Below are 18,954 nucleotides of genomic sequence, written 5' to 3'. Positions count from 1 at the left end.
GAAGATGCCAGCCACAGATGCAGGCGAAACGTCAGGAGAGAATGCTGCTAGAACACGGCCATACAGCCCGGTAACCACATAAAACCCCAGTGATTCAGCATAAATTGTCTAGGGTGGATGAACTAACTCCCCCTACCTGTCTACATCTTACTCCCTGTGCTCTTCTACTGATGCCTAGACTAGTCAGTAGTATGGTGGATGAACTAACAGACTGATTCAGCATAAATACGACTCCAGAAATTTGCACATGTCATGTGGAGGAGGAGGAAATTCATTCCATCCACGCTCCTCACGGTACATCTGCATCTTTCACAAGCACAATCTAACTCTGGTCTTCCCCTTTCAGACATGGCTTATTCCAAGCATACATTTCCAAGCCTGGATTATGGAATTCAGAAATAAAACACATCTTATGCAGAAGAATTAACGGAGCACTTCCTCTTCCTCAAGCAACTAAAGGGAGACTATTAGTTAAAGAGAAAGTTTTATTCCAGTAGAACGAATTTGAAAGACCTATCAATAATTTCCTTACAGGAAATGTGGACCATATCTTGGGGACTACAGAGTTAGGTCATTTGTGGAAAACAGGGCAACAGAGCTAGCAATGACAGGAACGTTGTGCGTTCTGCCTATCCAGAGGCTGAGGAAACTGGTGTCCTTTGCACTACTACTTAACAACTCAAGAAACTCAGCTTTTGTTTTTCAACAGAGGCAAACTTCTAACACTTCTAAAGTGAAAAGCTCAAAAAAGCTCAAATAAGTGGAAGAGTGCCTCCGGTAAGAAGGGCAGCACTTCACCCAGCTTCTTGCCCAATGCCTAAAATTACGCCATATATGATAAAGTGTTACCAGCACAGCTGGCTGTTGTGGGTTTTCTGGGCATTGCAGCCATAGCCTGGTAGTTTTTGTTCTTAATGTATTGCCCACATCTATGGCTAGCATTGTCATAGGCATATTCCAGTGAGATGTTTCCCTCTGCCATGAAGAGAAACCAGAGGCGTAGCTGGGCCAAACTGCGCCCAGTGTGCAGTGTGTGTTTTTTCCACCCCCCATGCCCCCCCGCGGCGCCCCCCCATGGCACCAGTGAGCCCCAAGGTCTCCTGGGAACTGTAGTTCCTCAGGAAGTTTTTAGCCTGAACTGTAAATAGGCCGCTTTTTTCAGCCTCAAAAAGTACTAAAAAAAAGAAAAGGAATGTAGGTAAGTGTGGGAAGGGGGGCAGTGTGTGTGCCGCGGGGGGGGGCACTGCGGGGGGGCGGGGAAAGGGGGAGGGGCTGGGGGCAATTTTCCACCCCCCAGCCATGTGCCCGGTGCATGACGCACCTCCCGCCCCCTTGGCGCTCCACCACTGAGAGAAACACATCTCGCCATGGCACACCTCTGAAGACACCAGCCATAGATGCGGGCGGAATAGTCACACAGGCTGGAAAACAAATGGCAGTTGATTCCGGCTGTGAAAGCCTTTGACAATATGTTACCAGCACAAATAATTTTACAGAATGTGGCTGCTCTGACAGCAGGATTGGAATCAAGCTGACACAGGATTTCAATTTTTTCTTGGCGGCAGAGGAGGAGGAGGAAGAGGAGGAGGAGGAGAAGAAGAGTTGGATTTATATCCCCCCCTTTTTCTCCTGTAAGGAGGCTCAAAGGGGTTTACAAACTCCTTGCCCTTCCCCCCTCATAGCAAACACCCTGTGAGGTAGGTGGGGCTGAGAGAACTCCGAAGAACTGTGACTAGCCCAAGGTCACCCAGCTGGCGTGTGTGGGAGTGCACAGGCTAATCTGAATTCCCCAGATAAGCCTCCACAGCTCAGGTGACAGAGCAGGGAACCAAACCCGGTTCCTCCAGATTAGAGTACACCTGCTCTTAACCACTACGCCACTGCTGCTCCTACACCGTACAGCACTCAGTGAGCAAGTCTTCATGGAGTGGTCAAGACTCACAGCCAAGCAAAGCCGGTTAGCAACAGAAAACAGAACTGATGCCACGTTTGGGGGAACAGCACCAACCTGGATAATCCTGCTTGAGGTTGGGGAAGTTCATGTTGGCATAGAGCACAGGTGAGATGGTGGACATTTCCCCAAGTTCCTCGTCCTTCTCCCAGCGCTGCAGGCTCCGCTGGTTATAGGAGAGTCCATCGGTTTCCCCTTCTGTGGTGGGTGTGGTGGGCGTGGATGCTGTAGAACTGCTGGCCCACGGGCTTTCTGGCTCACACTGCTCAGGGCTGAAGAAGCCACTCCTTTCCCTATAAAACAGAGGAGAAAAAAATTCAGGTAAAAAGATGAATGGAAGGAATGCTGTTGAGGGTAGTTGAGGGGCTGGGATTAAAATGATGGGTCGACCTTCCCTGAAAACTGGGGGAAATTTTTTTTACGGAAGGCTTGGACCGATAGGAAGATATTTACATTGCCCCAATCAAAAGACTACGAAAATCAGTTTCTGGCATTTTCTTAGCTGTGGTCTAGATAGGACCAGAGTGGCAATTGTTACAATTGTGACACCTGTTGGTAACTAAACCTGGCCTCACAGCATGAAGTTGCCTTTGCTCCTGGAAACTCCAACTGAATATCTGTCTATAAACATTTGATGTTGATTAATAAATATAATTATATAAATATGCAGCAGTGGAGTAGTAGTTAAGAACAGGTGCACTCTAATCTGGAGAAACGGGTTTGATTCCCCACTCTGCCACTTGAGCTGTGGAGGCTTATCTGGGGAACTAGATTAGCCTGTGCCCTCTAACACACACCAGCTGGGTGACCTTGGGCTAGTCACAGTTCTCTGGAGCTCTCTCAGTCCCACCCACTTCACCCACTTGGCACATGTGGGTATGCTTTGTTGTGGGAGGCTGGGTAGGGAAAGGAGATTGTAAGCCCCTTTGAGTCTCCTACAGGAGAGAAGGGGGGTATAAATCCAAACTACTACTACTCTTCTAATATGCAGTGTCTCAGGAATGAATGAAATAAGGAGTTAAACCAAACCAATGGGACATTGTCTTAAAGTTTATACCTGCTCTCTCCATGGATCTTAAGTTGTGACACAGCAAAAAAAATTATGCTTAGGGTATGCTGAACGCTACAGTTCAGCAAAGGACAGGGTAAAGTGTCTAACCATTGGTGTTATAACTCACTGGACACACCCTTAAATATATTCTTTGGCATGACCCGTCATTCAGCTTTTCTGGAAGAAGTTACCACTCATATCAGTTTTGTACCAGAATGTTCACTGACTTTTCAGGATGTTTATGTACTTTTAAACTATCTGTCCATCTCTTGGAAGCTAACTGATGGTCAACAAATATGGACTCTCCATGACCTTACTACAGCTGAAAGACTTGTACTATAACATTGGACAGAAAACAGCCCACCCCTGGTAAATCAATGGATTGAGAACCTTAGAACTGTATCAATATTTGAACACATGGCACACAGTCGACATTTACAGACGGGCTTATTTTTAGATATCTGGAAATCATTTCTTTTCTTTTTTGTCTCTATAGCTTTTCTCTCTTTATTTAATTGCTGGGTTTTAAGTTTCCCTTGTTCTTGTTACCTTTTTGCTTTTTCTTTGAAAGAAAAAGGGGATAAAGAAGAAGAAGAAGAAGAAGAAGAAGAAGAAGAAGAAGAAGAAGAAGAAGAAGAAGAAGAAGAAGAAGAAGAAGAAGAAGAAGAAGAAGAAGAAGAAGAAGAAGAAGAAGAAGAAGAAGAAGAAGAAGAAGAAGAAGAAGAAGAAGAAGAAGAAGAAGAAGAAGAAGAAGAAGAGTTGGATTTATATCCCCCCTTTCTCTCCTATTGGAGACTCAAAGGGGCTTACAAACTCCTTTCCCTTCTCCCCTCACAACAAACTCCCTGTGAGGTAGGTGGGGCTGAGAGAGCTCAGAAATACTGTGACTAGCCCAAGGTCACCCAACTGGCGTGTGTTGGAGTGCACAGGCTAATCTGAATTCCCCAGATAGGATGACCTATTCTGGGAAGGAGGGCTGGGAAGGAGTCAGTGTCAAAAGCTCCAGCAAAGCAGGGTATCATTGCCTTGGCCCAACTCACCTGCTATCAAGAAATGGGGACTGGCAAACTCCAGAGTAGGTCTCCATAGGTACAGTGGGCTGCAGGGGTCCAAGGGAGACTCCACCACCTAAGGAGACGACAAACAGCATCACACAGTTTGAATCAAGTGGTGCTCTCCGTGCTCCCATTGGTCTTTAGCTGAAGACATCCAAAAGCAAGAGATGATCCAGGAATGGTTAGCTGACGCCGAGATAGTCTTGTGAGCGAATCCACAGTAATTATTAGTTCACGTGGCTTTGCTACACAGTAGCCTAATGCAGAGGCGTATGGGGGGGGGATGGCACCCAGAGACAACTCCTTCTCCAGGCGCCCCCCGCCAGCCCCGCGCCCCCCCCACTAAGTATTAAAAAAACAGACTCTATCCAGCTTTAGCTCACAAGAGCAATTCTAATTTAATGTTTCTTTTATTTCACAAAGTCCTATTTAATATTTCCTTTATTTCCCAAATGCTTTCTCAAGGGAGAGAGAAAGGACAAACTGAAAGGCCTACAGTGAGGTCCCCTTTCCCCTAGCACAGGGGAGTCCAACTCTGGCGCTTCAGATGTTCATGGACTACAATTCCCATCAGCCCCTGCTGGCATGGCCAATTGGCAGATGGGAATTGTAGTCCATGAACATCTGAAGCGCCAGAGCTCGACACCCCTGCCCTTGCAGATGAGAACATGGTGAAGTTAGTTTCCAGGGAACTAAAACGCTATAGTTACATAAAATACTAAGAACAACTCCCAGTACCTCTTCTCCCAAAGATCCAGACCATCCCAAAGTGTGACCCATAACACCCAACCCCAGCCTCAATTTGCCCCGGGGCATAGGGCTCACCTTGCAAGAAAGGCCTTTGGGCAAGCTGCGGACGTTTTGGGTCTCGGATGCCTCCTGCCTCTGGTTCAGCCCCAACACAGTTGAGCTGCTGCTCTCGTTCAGCTGATCCCAAGACATCTTTAAAGAGCTGCTGGACATCTTTGCTCTCCATTTTGGGCAGCTCTGTTGACGAGGAAGAAAATTGCCATGGAATCACAAGCAATAAGATCATCAAGAGACAACCTGAGCCACGTAGGGAACCTGGTGGTCTCCAGCAAGGGCAGGTAGACCTTCTGAGGTGGGGGTTATTAGTCCAGCACAGGATGGACGCAACAGCAGATGGTCTTACTTTAAGCCACGAGGATCTACCCCTGTTCCAGAGCTTGGGAGAGAAACCAGAAGGCCTGGTTCCCAGTCTCCCCTGCTCTCCGTGGGGTAGATCCTTAGCAGAAGGATGGGGGCAGTAGGGTCTATTCAAAGGGCCCGCCTGACCTTCGGTGGGGATTTTGTCAAGGTCGGAGCTGAGCACCCCCTCCCCCGGGGGTGTGGCTGGGTTCTCGGCACCTGTAGGATCTGGAGTGTTCTTGGGCACCATCTGTTCTTCCGTGCCTGTAAGGAGCAAACACCAGGCTGGTTAGTACAAGGCAGGTCCAGCCCCCATCACCTGTAGCACAAGAGGACCCACCGGAGAGGCCAAGCATCAGGAAGGATCACCTAACCCAGTGGTGGCGAACTTATGGCATGGGTGCCAGAGGTGGCACTCAGAGCCCTCTCTGTGGGCACGCATGCACAGAGTTTGTCATGGGGGGGGGGTGTTTGGAAAATCGCCCCACACACATCTAGGCTAACCTGGGCTGCTGGGCACGACATCTAGGTAACCCTGTTAAGTGCTGTTAAACCCCACTGATTTTCATGGGAAGAACTAAAGCACAATCCTTTACCTGGGAGTAAGCTCAGTTGCTGGCAATGGGGCTTGCTTTTAAACCCTCCTAGGGTCGTGATTCACCCATTTGAAGCGTTGCATGGTTGCTTCAAAGCAAAGCCACCAACGACCACCAAGCTTACTCCTGAGTAATGCGCATCTTGGAGCCAACTGTTTTTTCTAAACTAAAGCCTCAGCATTCAGGTTAAATTGCCATGTTGGCACTTTGTGATGAATAAGTGGGTTTTGGGTTGCAGTTTGGGCACTTGGTCTTGAAAAGGTTCGCCATCACGGACCTAACCTCTTGAATTGGAAGGGACAGTCCCCTCTCAGTAGAGCAACTGTGGGGCAATTTAAAGTGGTCAGGTGGCACCATCCTAGTTTGTAGCTCAAGACTCAGGAAGCAAGGATGTGTGTATGTGTGTGTGTGTGGGTGATTCTAAAAAAGCTGCTACGTACTACTCTTCAAGGATCTCTGGCAACTCACAACATTACAGCCTGCCTTCCAACATGAGTAGGCTGGTAAGGCCATGTCAGAGAGCTCCCTCACTTTCCATCTTCACTTTCCAACACAACTTGGAAGGGACAGAGAGGGTGAAGCATCCGATGCTGCCTTTTGGGTTGCACAGCCCCTCGTCTGTCCCCCACAAGTAAAAAATGATGTGAAGAACAACAAAGGCACATTTGCAAAACATTTGTTTCAGACAGAAAACCCCCAGTTATACCACTGGTGCTGTAAGTAAAGTTAAAATTCATTTTTTTAATTTCGGCTGCAGAAAAATACATATGCATTGTCAAAGGCTTTCACGGCCAGAATCACTGGGGTGCTGTGTGGTTTCCGGGCTGTATGGCCATGTTCTAGCAGCATTCTCTCCTGACGTTTCGCCTGCATCTGTGGCTGGCATCTTCAGAGGATCTTCAGAGGATCTTCAGAGGATCTCCTCTGAAGATGCCAGCCACAGATGCAGGCGAAATGTCAGGAGAGAATGCTGCTAGAACATGGCCATACAGCCCGGAAACCACACAGCACCCCGAAAAAATGCTTTTTTAAAAATAGAAGTGATTTTATATTTAGTATTACATTTTTGTCCCAGTCATCCTCCATGAAACCCCTAAGGCCCCCACCCATTTTATTTCACAACAACCCTGGAAGGTAGTTTAGGCTGAGATATGTGACTGGCTCAAAGTCACCCTGTGAGACTCACGGTAGAACTGGAATTGGAATGTGCATCTCTAGTCCATCAGACTAGTTGTCACTTTTAACTTGTCCTATTTTAAAGTTGTTCTATTTTAAAGTATGTTGCTTGCTGTGCTGGAAGCAAAATGTCTGAGTTAAAGAATACACTTTGAAAATAAATAAAACACCTAGAAACAGAGTAACGCTTTCACACCCACTTCTGGGAAAGAGACAACTTTAAAATACACATACATATGGTACACAGTAAGGGGCTTGGCCATAGATATGGAGCCTGCACTCCATGAGAGCCAGCGTGGTAAAGTGGTTAAGAGCACTATAGTGGATTCTCCAAACGAAGTTTGATTCCCCACTCTTGCACATGACCAGTGGAATCTTATCTGGTTAACCAGATGTGTTTCTGCACTCCTGCATTCCTGCTGGATAACCTTGGGCTTGTCAAAACTCTCTCAACCCCACTTACTTCACAAGGGGTCTGTTGTGGGGAGAGGAAGGGAAAAGAGTTTGTAATCTGCTTTGAGTCTCCTTACAGGACAGAAAGGTTGAATCCAAACTCCTCTTCTTCTATGGTGTTAACATACATATTTTCAAGGACCAAACCTTTTCCCTGCTTGACTGAAAGGAGTCTTGTTGTGACCAGATCTGAGAATCCAAACCCTTGCTCTACAGCTCCCATTTTTAAGAAATCATTTACCACCACTGCAAGCCCTATGGTTAAACAAAGAGCCCTTCCATTTGGTACTGCTGAGTGACATCTTCAGTCTCATGCTGTCCTCTCACTAACCACAGCCCAACATAAAAGCACCAAAGAGTTCCAAACAAGACCACTACAAACTCTGAATGCCACAAAGATCCATAAATGAACAGCTGCAGCCCTCTGCAGGGGCTGATGGGGATTTTTCTGTTCTAAAAGCTGCAGAAGAGGTGTTCTGGATTTACACAAAGTGTGTGTGTGTGTGGGGGGGATGCTCAGGTATATTAAACGGTAGCTACAACTCAGTATATTTTTTGTTATCTATATTAAGTGTGATACAATCTTAATGGTGCAAAATCTATGATTTTGTTTACAAAAAACATCAAGCCACACAGAATATAAGGTATATATAGGAGCAGCAGTAGTGTAGTGGTTAAGAGCAGGTGCATTCTAGTCTGGAGGAACCAGGTTTGATTCCTCGCTCTGCTGCCTGAGCTGTGGAGGCTTATCTGGGGAATTCAGATTAGCCTGTGCACTCCCACACACGCCAGCTGGGTGACCTTGGGCTAGCTCTCTCAGTCCCACCCACCTCACAGGGTGTTTGTTATGAGGGTGGAAGGGCAAGGAGATTGTCAGCCCCTTTGATTCTCCTACAGGAGAGAAAGGGGGGATATAAATCCAAACTCTTCTTCTTTTTCTTATATATGATATCGCAATTAATAATTCAAAAATACCTAGAAACAAAGTAATGCTTTCATACCCACTTCTGGAAAAGAGACAACTTTAAAATATTCTCTCTCTCTCTCTCTCACACACACACACACACAATATTAAATTATGGGTTATATTAATTACGTGTTCTCTCTTTTGTTTTCTTCTCCCTCTTTTAGGTTTTTCACAAACATACAATAATACCTATAAGGTCCATTTCTGGATATTTTTTGTCATAATGTTTCTATGCAGGACCACTGAGGAAGGCAAAACAAATCGAAACACCCATGGTCCTTTGCTGGTCATTGACATGAGTAAATCAACAATAGTGTTTGGGATACATACAACTGATTCCACTGATTTTTAAAAGCGTAGCCTGAAACTCGGGCCTTTTGTTTTTAACTAACTCCATTTTGTATACTGTACAATAAATAAGTTTATTTTGGTATAGATTTTAGAAGTCTTCAGTTCAACCTCTGTGGTTCTCTGTTTTGCCTAGGTTGAGTTCTTCTTTTCCCCTTTTTGGTGTTAGAGTGGATTAACAGAAACCAAGTATACTTAGGTAAGACACTCAGTGTTGTGTAACAGCTACAATCTCCGATTACAACCAGAGGGACCAGAGCTCAAATCCTCATACAGTCATGAGCTTCATCAGGTTAACCTTGGCCTACCCAGGGGTCTGCAACCTGCGGCTCTCCAGATGTTCATGGACTACAATTCCCATCAGCCCCTGCCACCAAGGCCAATTGGCCATGCTGGCAGGGGCTGATGGTATTTGTAGTCCATAAACATCTGGAGAGATGCAGGTTGCAGACCTGTCAAACACCCTCAACCTAACCTACTTGGCAAGGATAAAACAGCGGGGGGGGGGGGGACCATGTACAGTGGAACCTCGGTTTTCATTGCCTTCAATTTTCATTGGTTTCGGTTTTCATCGATTTTTTCAGTGAAAAGTTTGTCCCGGTTTTCATTGATTTGCCTTGGTTTTCATTGATTTGCACTAAGGTGCAGGGGTTTGTGGAGAAAAATCACCCGAACAAAGCTGTTGCAGGCCGTGTCTGCAACTTGTTTAATGACAATGTCTTGCACCATTTCAGGCAAATCTTAAAGAGGCGTCAGAAAAAGACCTCTTTGGACAGCTTTCTGGTGCGACATTGGTCCACTGGCTCTGAAGCTGGTCCTAGTGTTATTGTTTGTTACTGTTTTCAGCATTAAGCACTATGTTTATTCACCAAAAATTTGTTTTTGGTATGTTTTTTGGAGTGCCTAGAACGGATTAATTGGATTTACATTGATTCCTAAGGAAAAGTTTGCCTCGGTTTTCATCGGTTTCTGTTTTCATCGGTTCTTTTCAAACAGATTACCAACGAAAACCGAGGTTCCACTGTACAATGAAACAAGTTCCAAGGAAGTGTGGGATTAAAATGTGGAGTAACTAGAGTGTCAGTCTAGGACCTGGAAGATCCTGGTTCAAATTCCTATCGAATACAAAGTTTACAGAACTAAACAAATAACAACAGAGGTCAAGTGCAGAGGGGGGAGGGGGCCTGTCATTTGGTCACGGTCCATCCACCCTGGGGAGGAGGGAGCCCATCATGTGGTCGAGGCCCACCCACCCGGGGCGGAAGGGTAGGGAGGGGGTAAACAAACTACTAAACCAAGCTGTAGGACATAAAGGTAAATTCATAAATGCTAAACAAGGCAAAAAGCTGAAGAAGTGGACAGGCATCCATTAAATAAGAAATGACTGGTGAATTTGTACTGGATAGACTTGGACTGATCTAGATTTGTACTGGATTTGTACTGGATAGACTTGTATTTGTACTGGATAGACGTGGACTGATCTAGACAGATTTGGATTTTTGATTCCACAATAGATATGGACTCTTGTATCACTAAGCCAAACATGGTTATTGTCTCTAGCTTCTGATAGGATTCTTGCACTGGGTGCAGAATTTGCAGCCATGTTTGTAGACTCGGCGCTTTTTGTGTTGCATATGACTTTAAGGAATTACCGTATAAGCCAACCCGAATATAAGCCAAGGCACCTAATTTTACCACAAAAAACTGGGAAAACTTATTGACAGAAGTATAAGCCTAGGGTGGGAAATGCAGCAACTACTGGTAAATTTCAAAAATAAAAATAGATACCAGTAAAATTACATTAATTGAGGCATCAGTAGGTTAAATGTTTTTGAATATTTATTTCAAAGAAAAACAGTAAACTAGCTCTGAAAGTGGAAAAGCGGGTCAACAAAAACAATATGGTATCAACAATAACTTTAAAAGTACAAAAACCTTAGTTCAATCAGCAACCAAGCTAAAACACAAGAGTTAAAATCCTTCAAAACTGGATTCCTCCTCATCACTTGAGTATAAGCCAAGGGGGGCTTTTTCAGCATTAAAAATGTGCTGAAAAAGTCAGCTTATACACAAGTATATGCGGTAAACCTTGTTTAGCATTTTTCCTGCAGATTGCTGAGTGCTTCTTACACTGTTTGTCAAACCCCCACCTTGTCAAAGCTTGCCGAGTGACTTTGGGTCAGACACAGATTCCCAGAGTAACCTACCTTGTAGGGCTGCTAGGCAGCTAAAATGGAAGGGAATGAGGTACAACTTCAACAAAAACGTGTAAAGTACAAGGGTATAGCAGATTGGAAATGCGTTTCTATGGTTGCCTCCAGACCTTTAAGGATACTCTGTTGTGTGGAAGATTACGTTTCTACTAAATAATTCTGCCTCCGAGATTTTAACTTTTGTAGCTAGGTTCCTTATAGAAACTTTGAAATGATTACCTGCGATGGTTCCCATGTATGGGACACTTGTTTGGACAATGTTGGCTGTTATATGGATTCTATGTCTAATAAAGGTTTATCTATCTATCTACCTTTAAGGAGATGTGGCACATACCCTCACGGAGGCAGAAGTCACACCAAGCTCTCCAGGCTGCGTTAAAAACCTGGTACTCACCACAATCTTCGGACTTGGCCTCGACACCTTTCAAGCTGTTTTGCGGGACAGCTGCCTCCTTGCCATCAGCACATTCATTTCCTAGAGGATGATAACAATCAATCAATCAATCTTTATTTATGTATTATTTATTGCATTTATATCCTGTCATATCTCCAAGACTCAAGGCAGCTTACAATAAAACATACACAATAAATACCATAAATACAATAAATATAAAACATTAAAACATCATAAAAAAATCTAAATTTACAACAAATACAAATAAAGGGTGTAAAAAGTCCAACATGATACCATAAAAAACAAGTGCATTATGTCCATAGACTACTAGAAGGTAAATAAAATAAAACTAAAAAGATAAGGCATATTAAAACCATAAATACCTATCTAGAAAGAAAAAGCAAAAAACAAAAACAAAAAGGAAATTGGAGAACACAAAAAGGTATGGGAACATAAAGGAAAACATTTTATTTTGATAATTCTTTCATATTATATAGATTAAAAAATTTACAGCTAGATTTTTTCCCCCAAGTAAATATGTATTGTGCTTGTAGTTAACATATTATTAGTACAGCAGTGGTAATTATGTAAGGGAAAGTAAGACTCCCCTGAATATATATTTTAAATATAGTATTTTATTTGTATTGTATGATTTTTTTTTGTTTCCATTTGCTGTATTCTATTTCTGATTGTTTTCCGTCTTCTGCATTTGATATTTTATCTAAATGAGAAAATAATTTAAAATATATTAAAAAGAAAAAAGGAAATAGAATAAAAGCATAAAAGCTAAGATAAAATCTTAAAAATGGTAAAGGAACTATAAAACGGGAATAGGCTTAGCAAAACAACAGAATTGGGAAAGTGAAGTCTGTAGCTATTAAATCGTTATTGCACTGACTATCCTGCATGGTACTTCAAGTGCTGCTATGCAGAACCTGGCCACGTTGCATGTTATGTCAGGATTGGTCTCTGCAGGCAGAACGGAACTATACAATCGCTCTGTGTGGCCTGGGAATCTATACAGTGGAACAAAACTAATATATGTATATTTTTATAATACTGACAGTGCATGATACAGAGAAACAGCCACAGTAGAACAAGGATGGCCAGATGACCGCTTAGTTCAGGGGTGCCCAACTTTGACGCTTCAGATGTTCATGGACTACAATTCCCATCAGCCCCTGCTGGCATGGCCAATTGGGGCTGGTGGGAATTGTTGGACACCTCTGGCTTAGACAGACCCCCTCATTCCCACCACACCACTCTGGTTCACTTAATCTCACCCTGGTGGATGCACCAAATCCTCATCAGGGTAAGAAGAAGAAGAGTTTGGATTTATATCCCCCCTTTCTCTCCTGTAGGAGACTCAAAGGGGCTGACAATCTCCTTGCCCTTCCCCCCTCACAACAAACACCCTGTGAGGTGGGTGGGGCTGAGAGAGCTCAGAAGAACTGTGCCTAGCCCAAGGTCACCCAGCTGGCGTGTGTGGGAGTGCACAGGCTAATCTGAATTCCCCAGATAAGCCTTCACAGCTCAGGCAGCAGAGCGGGGAATCAAACCCGGTTCCTCCAGATTAGAATGCACCTGCTCTTAACCACTACGCCACTGCTGCTATCTGCTGCTTTAGTAACACAACTAAAGCTGTTCAAATGAGAGAGTTCCACACTGCTGAATCTCTCTTTTGGATATGATGTATATGTAACTAGCAAGCAGTAGGTTAAGATAACCTTATATTTTACCGTGCCTGAGTGCTGGCATTATGAAGCTTACTTCTAGCTCCCAGACTGCTGGAGAACCCACGGGAGGGTGTGAAAGGTGCACTGCTCCACCTTTCCATGGGCACCAAATAGGTTCTGTGTCTAAGAAAAGTAGAGCAAACTCGGGACCACTGTGTTCACACCATTCCAGTCTTCTCCTGTTATTTGTCCCCCGTGATCCTAAGCATAATGTGTGCGGCTTCACTGATAATTTCCGCTGAGGGAAGGGAACTCCTGACAATGGAATGGGACTTCTTTGCCTCCCATCTTGCTGCAGCCCAGGGGAACCCAGACCCAAGGAACAGGATGAGTGGAGAATTGGAGGGTCCGCAGTGGGAGAAAAGACTCAGAGACAGTAATTACCCTGTTACCCCTAATATACGACATCCTCGAAAAATAAGACATGGTAGAGTTTTTGCTGAAGTGCGAAATATAAGGCATCCCCCGAAAGTAAGACATAGCAAAGTTTTTGTTTGGAAGCATGCCCGACGAACAGAACACAGGAAAAATAAGACATCCCCTGAAAATAAGACATAGCACATCTTTGGGAGCAAAAATTAATATAAGACACTGTCTTATATTCGGGGAAACACGGTAGTAGAAATATTCTGCCAGATCCAACCCACTGACTTGGGGAAATAAACAAAATTTGCTTCCAAGTAAATAGTGCTACCATAAGTGCAGGGTTTTCTCCATTTAACACCAGCTGTCTCCAAACAATACCCTGTTCTTCTGTACCAGCTGCCTGTGCCCAAACCGAGGGTCCCACCTATTTCTCCTACAGACTTCCGCCCCCTTGGTCTGGGTCCCGGTCCCACACATCTGCTTACCTTTCGGCTGAACCGAAGCCTCCTTCCCATCCATCGGCCCCTTCTGGAGCGTGCTGGAATCCACCTTGGGCCTGGCAGCTCCCTGGCCAATAGGAGGGTGAGCTGTTCCATCTCCACCCACACCACCGGCTGCCAGCAGGGCCTTCTTGCTCAGGTCCAGAAGAGCTTTTCCAAAGAAGGCTTCCTGCCAAACAGGTGGGAGAGGAACAAAGCGGTAGGCGGAGAAGGGTGCCTCCAGGAGTTGACTCCAACGAACCACTGGAAAGTCAACTTTCATCAACTGCTTCAGTGCAACTATCCTCTCCAGTAAATAGATTTACTTGCTTCATTTGCACCTTGCTTTTCTTCCCAATGCATATTCAGAGTGACTCACATCCATCTCCTCTCCTCCATTTTCCCCTTACCCTATGAGGTAGGTTAGGCTAAGAATGCGTGAATGGCCCAAGGTCATCCGGCAGAGTGGAGATTCAACCCTAGGTCCTAGTCTGACACTTAACAGTTATCTCATGTTGGCTGTCTGCTAGACTGCCTCTCAACCCGATCTAGCCTCCAAGGCAGTTCATGAGACAACTTAAGTCCAATTAGCATAAAATCAGAAGGGATTAAAACACTAAATCAGAGAAGCCCATTTCCACCCTGCCTGTTCCCCCTAACAGCACCGAGGGCTAGAAGGAGAGTTGGGTTTTATGCTCTGCTTTTCTCTGCCGAAAGGAATCTCAAAGAAGCTTACAAACCCCTTTCCCTTCCTCTCCCCACAACAGGCATCTTGTGAGGTAGGTGGAGCTGAGAGGGTTCTGAGAAAGCTGTGACTAGCCCAAAGGACGGCCTTTCCACATACATCCCCCAGAGAGCTTTGCACTCTGCTAACGCTGACTTGCTGGTGATCCCTGGCACTAAGGTCATCCTGCTGTCCTCAACCAGGCTCAGGTGGAACACTCTGTCTAACAAGACCCCGGCCCCGTGGGATTTATCACGGTTCCACAGGGCCTGTAAGATGGAGCCGTTCCATCAGGGTTTGATTGAGGGCAGCAATGGTATTCCACCCTTCTACCTTTCTTTACCTTCCCCCCTCCAACAGGATGTAGTGATTAAGAGCAGGTGGATTCTAATCTGGAGAACCGAGTTGGATTCCCCACTCCTGCACCTGAGTGGCAGAGGCTTATCTGGTGAACCAGATTTGTTTCTCCACACCTACATTCCTGCTGGGTGACCTTGGGCTAGTTGCAGTTCTCTCAGGACTCTCTCAGCCCCATCTGCCTCACAAGGTGTCTGTTGTGGGGAGAGGAAGGGAAAGGAGCTTGTGAGCCACCTTGAGTCTCCTTACAGGAGAGAAAGTGGGGTATAAATCCAAACTCTTCTTCCTTCCTTCCTTCCTTCCTTCCTTCCTTCCTTCCTTCCTTCCTTCCTTCCTTCCTTCCTTCCTCCCTTCCTTCCTTCCTCCCTCCCTCCCTCCCTCCCTCCCTCCCTCCCTCCCTCCCTCCCTCCCTCCTCTCCTCTCCTCTCCTCTCCTCTCCTCTTTATGTGGCTATTGTAACAGATTATTAATTCCAATACAAATTCTGATTTATTTATTTTTTGGCACCAGAATGTCATAGTTTTATAACTGGTATTTAAGCTGTATTATTTAAGCTGTATTATTGTCGTAAGCCACCCTGAAAGCCAGAAAGGGGAAGGGGAGCCTAGAAGTTAAATAAATAAATAAATAAGTCTCCCAGCAGACTTCTGGTGGAGAAGTGGGGATTCAAACCCAGTTTGACAGATTAGAATTCAACACTCTTAGGTCACTACACTGTGATGGCTCTCTAGTATGGGCTACAGTACCAATAACTCAGTCTACACCAAAGGCTCTCTGGAACAGGCAGTTCTTTAAACAATCCAGAATGCCCTTACAGATGCAACTGTGCAACTCCTGGAGAAGCTAGGGGTTGGAGGGGAGGGGTGGGGTGGGGTGGGGTGGGAAGACAGCTGAAGAGGTCTTCCCTTCCCTTGGGTAACAGTCAACAAGACTATACTTTAGTTGAGGCTGATCCTCCATGGAAGGCCCCCTCCTGTGAATTTCAAAGTCTTGGCCACAAAGCAGAGGCACAGATGGATCCTTTAGGCACTTGGGACGTAAGTTAACTAGGGCTTTAAAGGTCAAAAACAGCTCCTTGTACTAGGCCTACAGCCAAACTGGAAACCAGAGTAGAAACCACATTTGATATGATCACACCAAAATGTCCCATTAACGACTCTAAGCACCCGCTCTTTATACCAGCTGTAGTTTCTGAACTGTCTTCAAGGGCAGCCCCAGTATTACAGTAGCCAAGTCCAGATGTTTTACTAAGGCATGCATAACGTGGCATGATTAGCTTTCTCAACTAACAGGTGCAGCTGGCAAAACAAGCTCTCAAAATGGGCAATGACACCCCCCCCCCGCAAAGTGATTCCCAGCCAGCCACTTGGCCTCTTCCCCATTAACAACGATCAACCTCACAGCACACCATTCTCTGCTCCTCAGTACAACATCTCATTTCCCCTCTGTTTTGTTCTGCATGAACAAAACAATGGTGCAGGAGAATTCCACCCCCTTTCGTATGATGCCCAGTCCAATCCATTAAGGCACTTCTATCAATCTGCCAGCTCTCCTTACCTGAAGGTAGGCCGGGAACATGTCCTCCAGTTTGCTCTTTTTTCTGCCACGCCGCTTCTTCTTCTCATCAGCCTCGGCCACTCCCTGCTCAGGGGCACCCTCTGCAGGGATCTCAGAAAGCTGAGCCCCTGGTAGAAAGAGAGGACTTTGTTACTATTATACCCCAGCTTAATGGACAGGCACAGGAGTGCTCAATACATCAGTGGAGTTTGAAGTTGGCTCAGCTCAGGCTGTTTGGCAGGTTCAGAGACTGGGAAGAAAAGGGGGCACGGAGAATTGGGCAGGACTAGATTGGAGACAGGATGTCAGAAGGAGGGGAGAGAGAGATGGCACCAAACCTTTCCACCCTCGTCCCTTTTCCCCACAACTTGCTAAAAAGTGCTACCTTTTAAAACCTCGCTCTTCAAAACCATAATTCTGCAGAGCCACTGAACACCCGCAAACTCCCCCTACTTCATTTGCATAGCAAATCTGTATGCAAAGTACTCTCAGGGTGCTAATGGAAAATGGATGGGATTGACAACAGTCCTTTACAAAAAAAAAAGCTGCAGACAGAACATTCCCCGCCTAAGATATTAAGTTAGGAGAGCTTTTGAGAAGGACACCAACATCCCTTCCTCGTTATCCTAAATTACAACTAACAAAATACAGTCACGGCACCTACCTGCCACAGGAGGTGGTGATGGCCACTAACCTGGATAGCTTTAAAAAGGGCTTGGACAGATTTATGGAGGAGAAGTCAATCTATGGTTACCAATCTTGATCCTCCTTGATCTCAGATTGCAAGTGCCTTAGCAGACCAGGTGCTCAGGAGCAGCAGCAGCAGCAGCAGCAGGCCATTGCTTTCACATCCTGCACGTGAGCTCCCAAAGGCACCTGGTGGGCCACTGTGAGTAGCAGAGTGCTGGACTAGATGGACTCTGGTCTGATCCAGCAGGCTAGTTCTTATGTTCTTATGTTCTTACCTTCCTCGGGGTGCCCCTCTGTGCCAGTCGCCTCGCGAGAGACTTCAGCCAAGGCCAGGCAGCCCTTTTTCAAGCGTGTGTGGGACTTCCGTTGCCGCACCATAAACCCTCCAATTCCTGTGCCAGGAACACAGCGAGGGAGGACTTTAGCGAGAACACAGGAGTCCCTCTCCCTACCCCCGAGGCCTCATCCAGGAAGGGGAACGCTCACCAGGGCGGTATGGCTTGCGCTTCCGCTTCTTGACCTCCTCGGCGTCCTCCAGCAGACTCTTGCCGGGGTCAGCATCTGGGGCAACTTCCCTATCTGGGGTAGGTGGAGCTTCCAGTTTGATCTCGCATTCCATGTGCTCCACGCTGACTGCGGATGGCAGGGAAAAGAGAAGGCTGGATAAGATCCATCCGTCTTCTCGCTACAGTCAACACTTCTCCACAACCTCTTTCCTCTCCTTCTCACCACTAGGTTCCATTTTGTGTGTACCAGATGCATAATGGCTTCATCATGGGCTCTTTTTCCCTGCAGACCACTGAATCCAACTTTCATTTCAACAAGGTCACTTCAAAATATCAGATTACAGATTTGTGTTTTGTAGCACTGCCTACTGGTTAGTCATCACTCAAACCCCCTCCAAAGAGCCTTCCTGCCACCTAAGCGGCCTTTCTGGAATGGAGGGTCTCCTTCTGGTAGAAGACCATTCCGAAGAAGGCTTTGAACCTCCCCCAGTGAAGTGCAGGATAAGGACTGGATCCACCTCCCCCCCTCCCTTAACAGTAACTGTCCTCAGATGCAAAATCTTGAAATATTTATTTTATTTATAAGTAGTTGCACCTCGTCTCATACTAGCATCTCTAGCCAGCTTACAGGAATCACAAACAATAAAAAACCACAATAAAAACATCATCAATAAAACGTAACAATTAAAACTGCAATAAAAGTAGCCTTAAAATGACCCCAACCACACCCCCTCAACCCGCAAGAACAGCAGTTGTAGAGGGGGGTTTCCAGAAGGCTAACCAGATGCTTGGGTGAAGAGGAAGGTCTTTGCCATGCACCCAAACCCACCAAGGGAAGACGCATGGCGAATCTCTGAGGGGAGAGTACTCAAGAACCTGGGGGCAATAATGGAGAAAGACGTACCACGTGCCCCAACCCCCAACCCCTCAGTGGGGGAAAGTACCACCAGGAGAGTCTCCCCCTTTGACCTTAGTGCCTGAGCAGGTTCATACGGGTGCAGGTGCCCCTTCAGTAGGCAGAGCCCAAGCCATTTAGGGCTCTGTATATCAACGTCCACACCTTGAAGATGACATCACAGAGAAGCCTCCTGCTTAAGCCAACATTTGTTCCATGAACAAGAATGTCATGTGACCTCTTTGAACAAGAATGTCATGTGACCTCTTTGAACAAGAATGTCACGTGACC

The 18,954-nt window shown here is 45.8% G+C and overlaps 1 protein-coding gene across 1 annotated transcript in view; it reads right to left on the bottom strand.

The window, feature by feature from the left end:
* The window catches only part of KMT2D (lysine methyltransferase 2D), a 182,646-nt gene that overhangs the window by 90,008 nt on the left and 73,684 nt on the right, over positions 1-18,954 (bottom strand). Inside the window, 9 exon segments of the mRNA XM_048487610.1 lie at positions 2,009-2,244; positions 4,043-4,130; positions 4,883-5,044; positions 5,354-5,470; positions 11,354-11,434; positions 13,941-14,124; positions 16,573-16,700; positions 17,538-17,654; positions 17,749-17,895. Coding sequence (XP_048343567.1) covers positions 2,009-2,244; positions 4,043-4,130; positions 4,883-5,044; positions 5,354-5,470; positions 11,354-11,434; positions 13,941-14,124; positions 16,573-16,700; positions 17,538-17,654; positions 17,749-17,895 — 1,260 coding nt within the window.

This window comes from Sphaerodactylus townsendi, linkage group LG03 (genome assembly GCF_021028975.2).
Source record: "Sphaerodactylus townsendi isolate TG3544 linkage group LG03, MPM_Stown_v2.3, whole genome shotgun sequence".
Lineage (NCBI taxonomy): Eukaryota > Metazoa > Chordata > Lepidosauria > Squamata > Sphaerodactylidae > Sphaerodactylus > Sphaerodactylus townsendi.
Note: the sequence above shows the minus strand (reverse complement) of the source record. Positions and strands in the feature narration are given on the sequence as shown.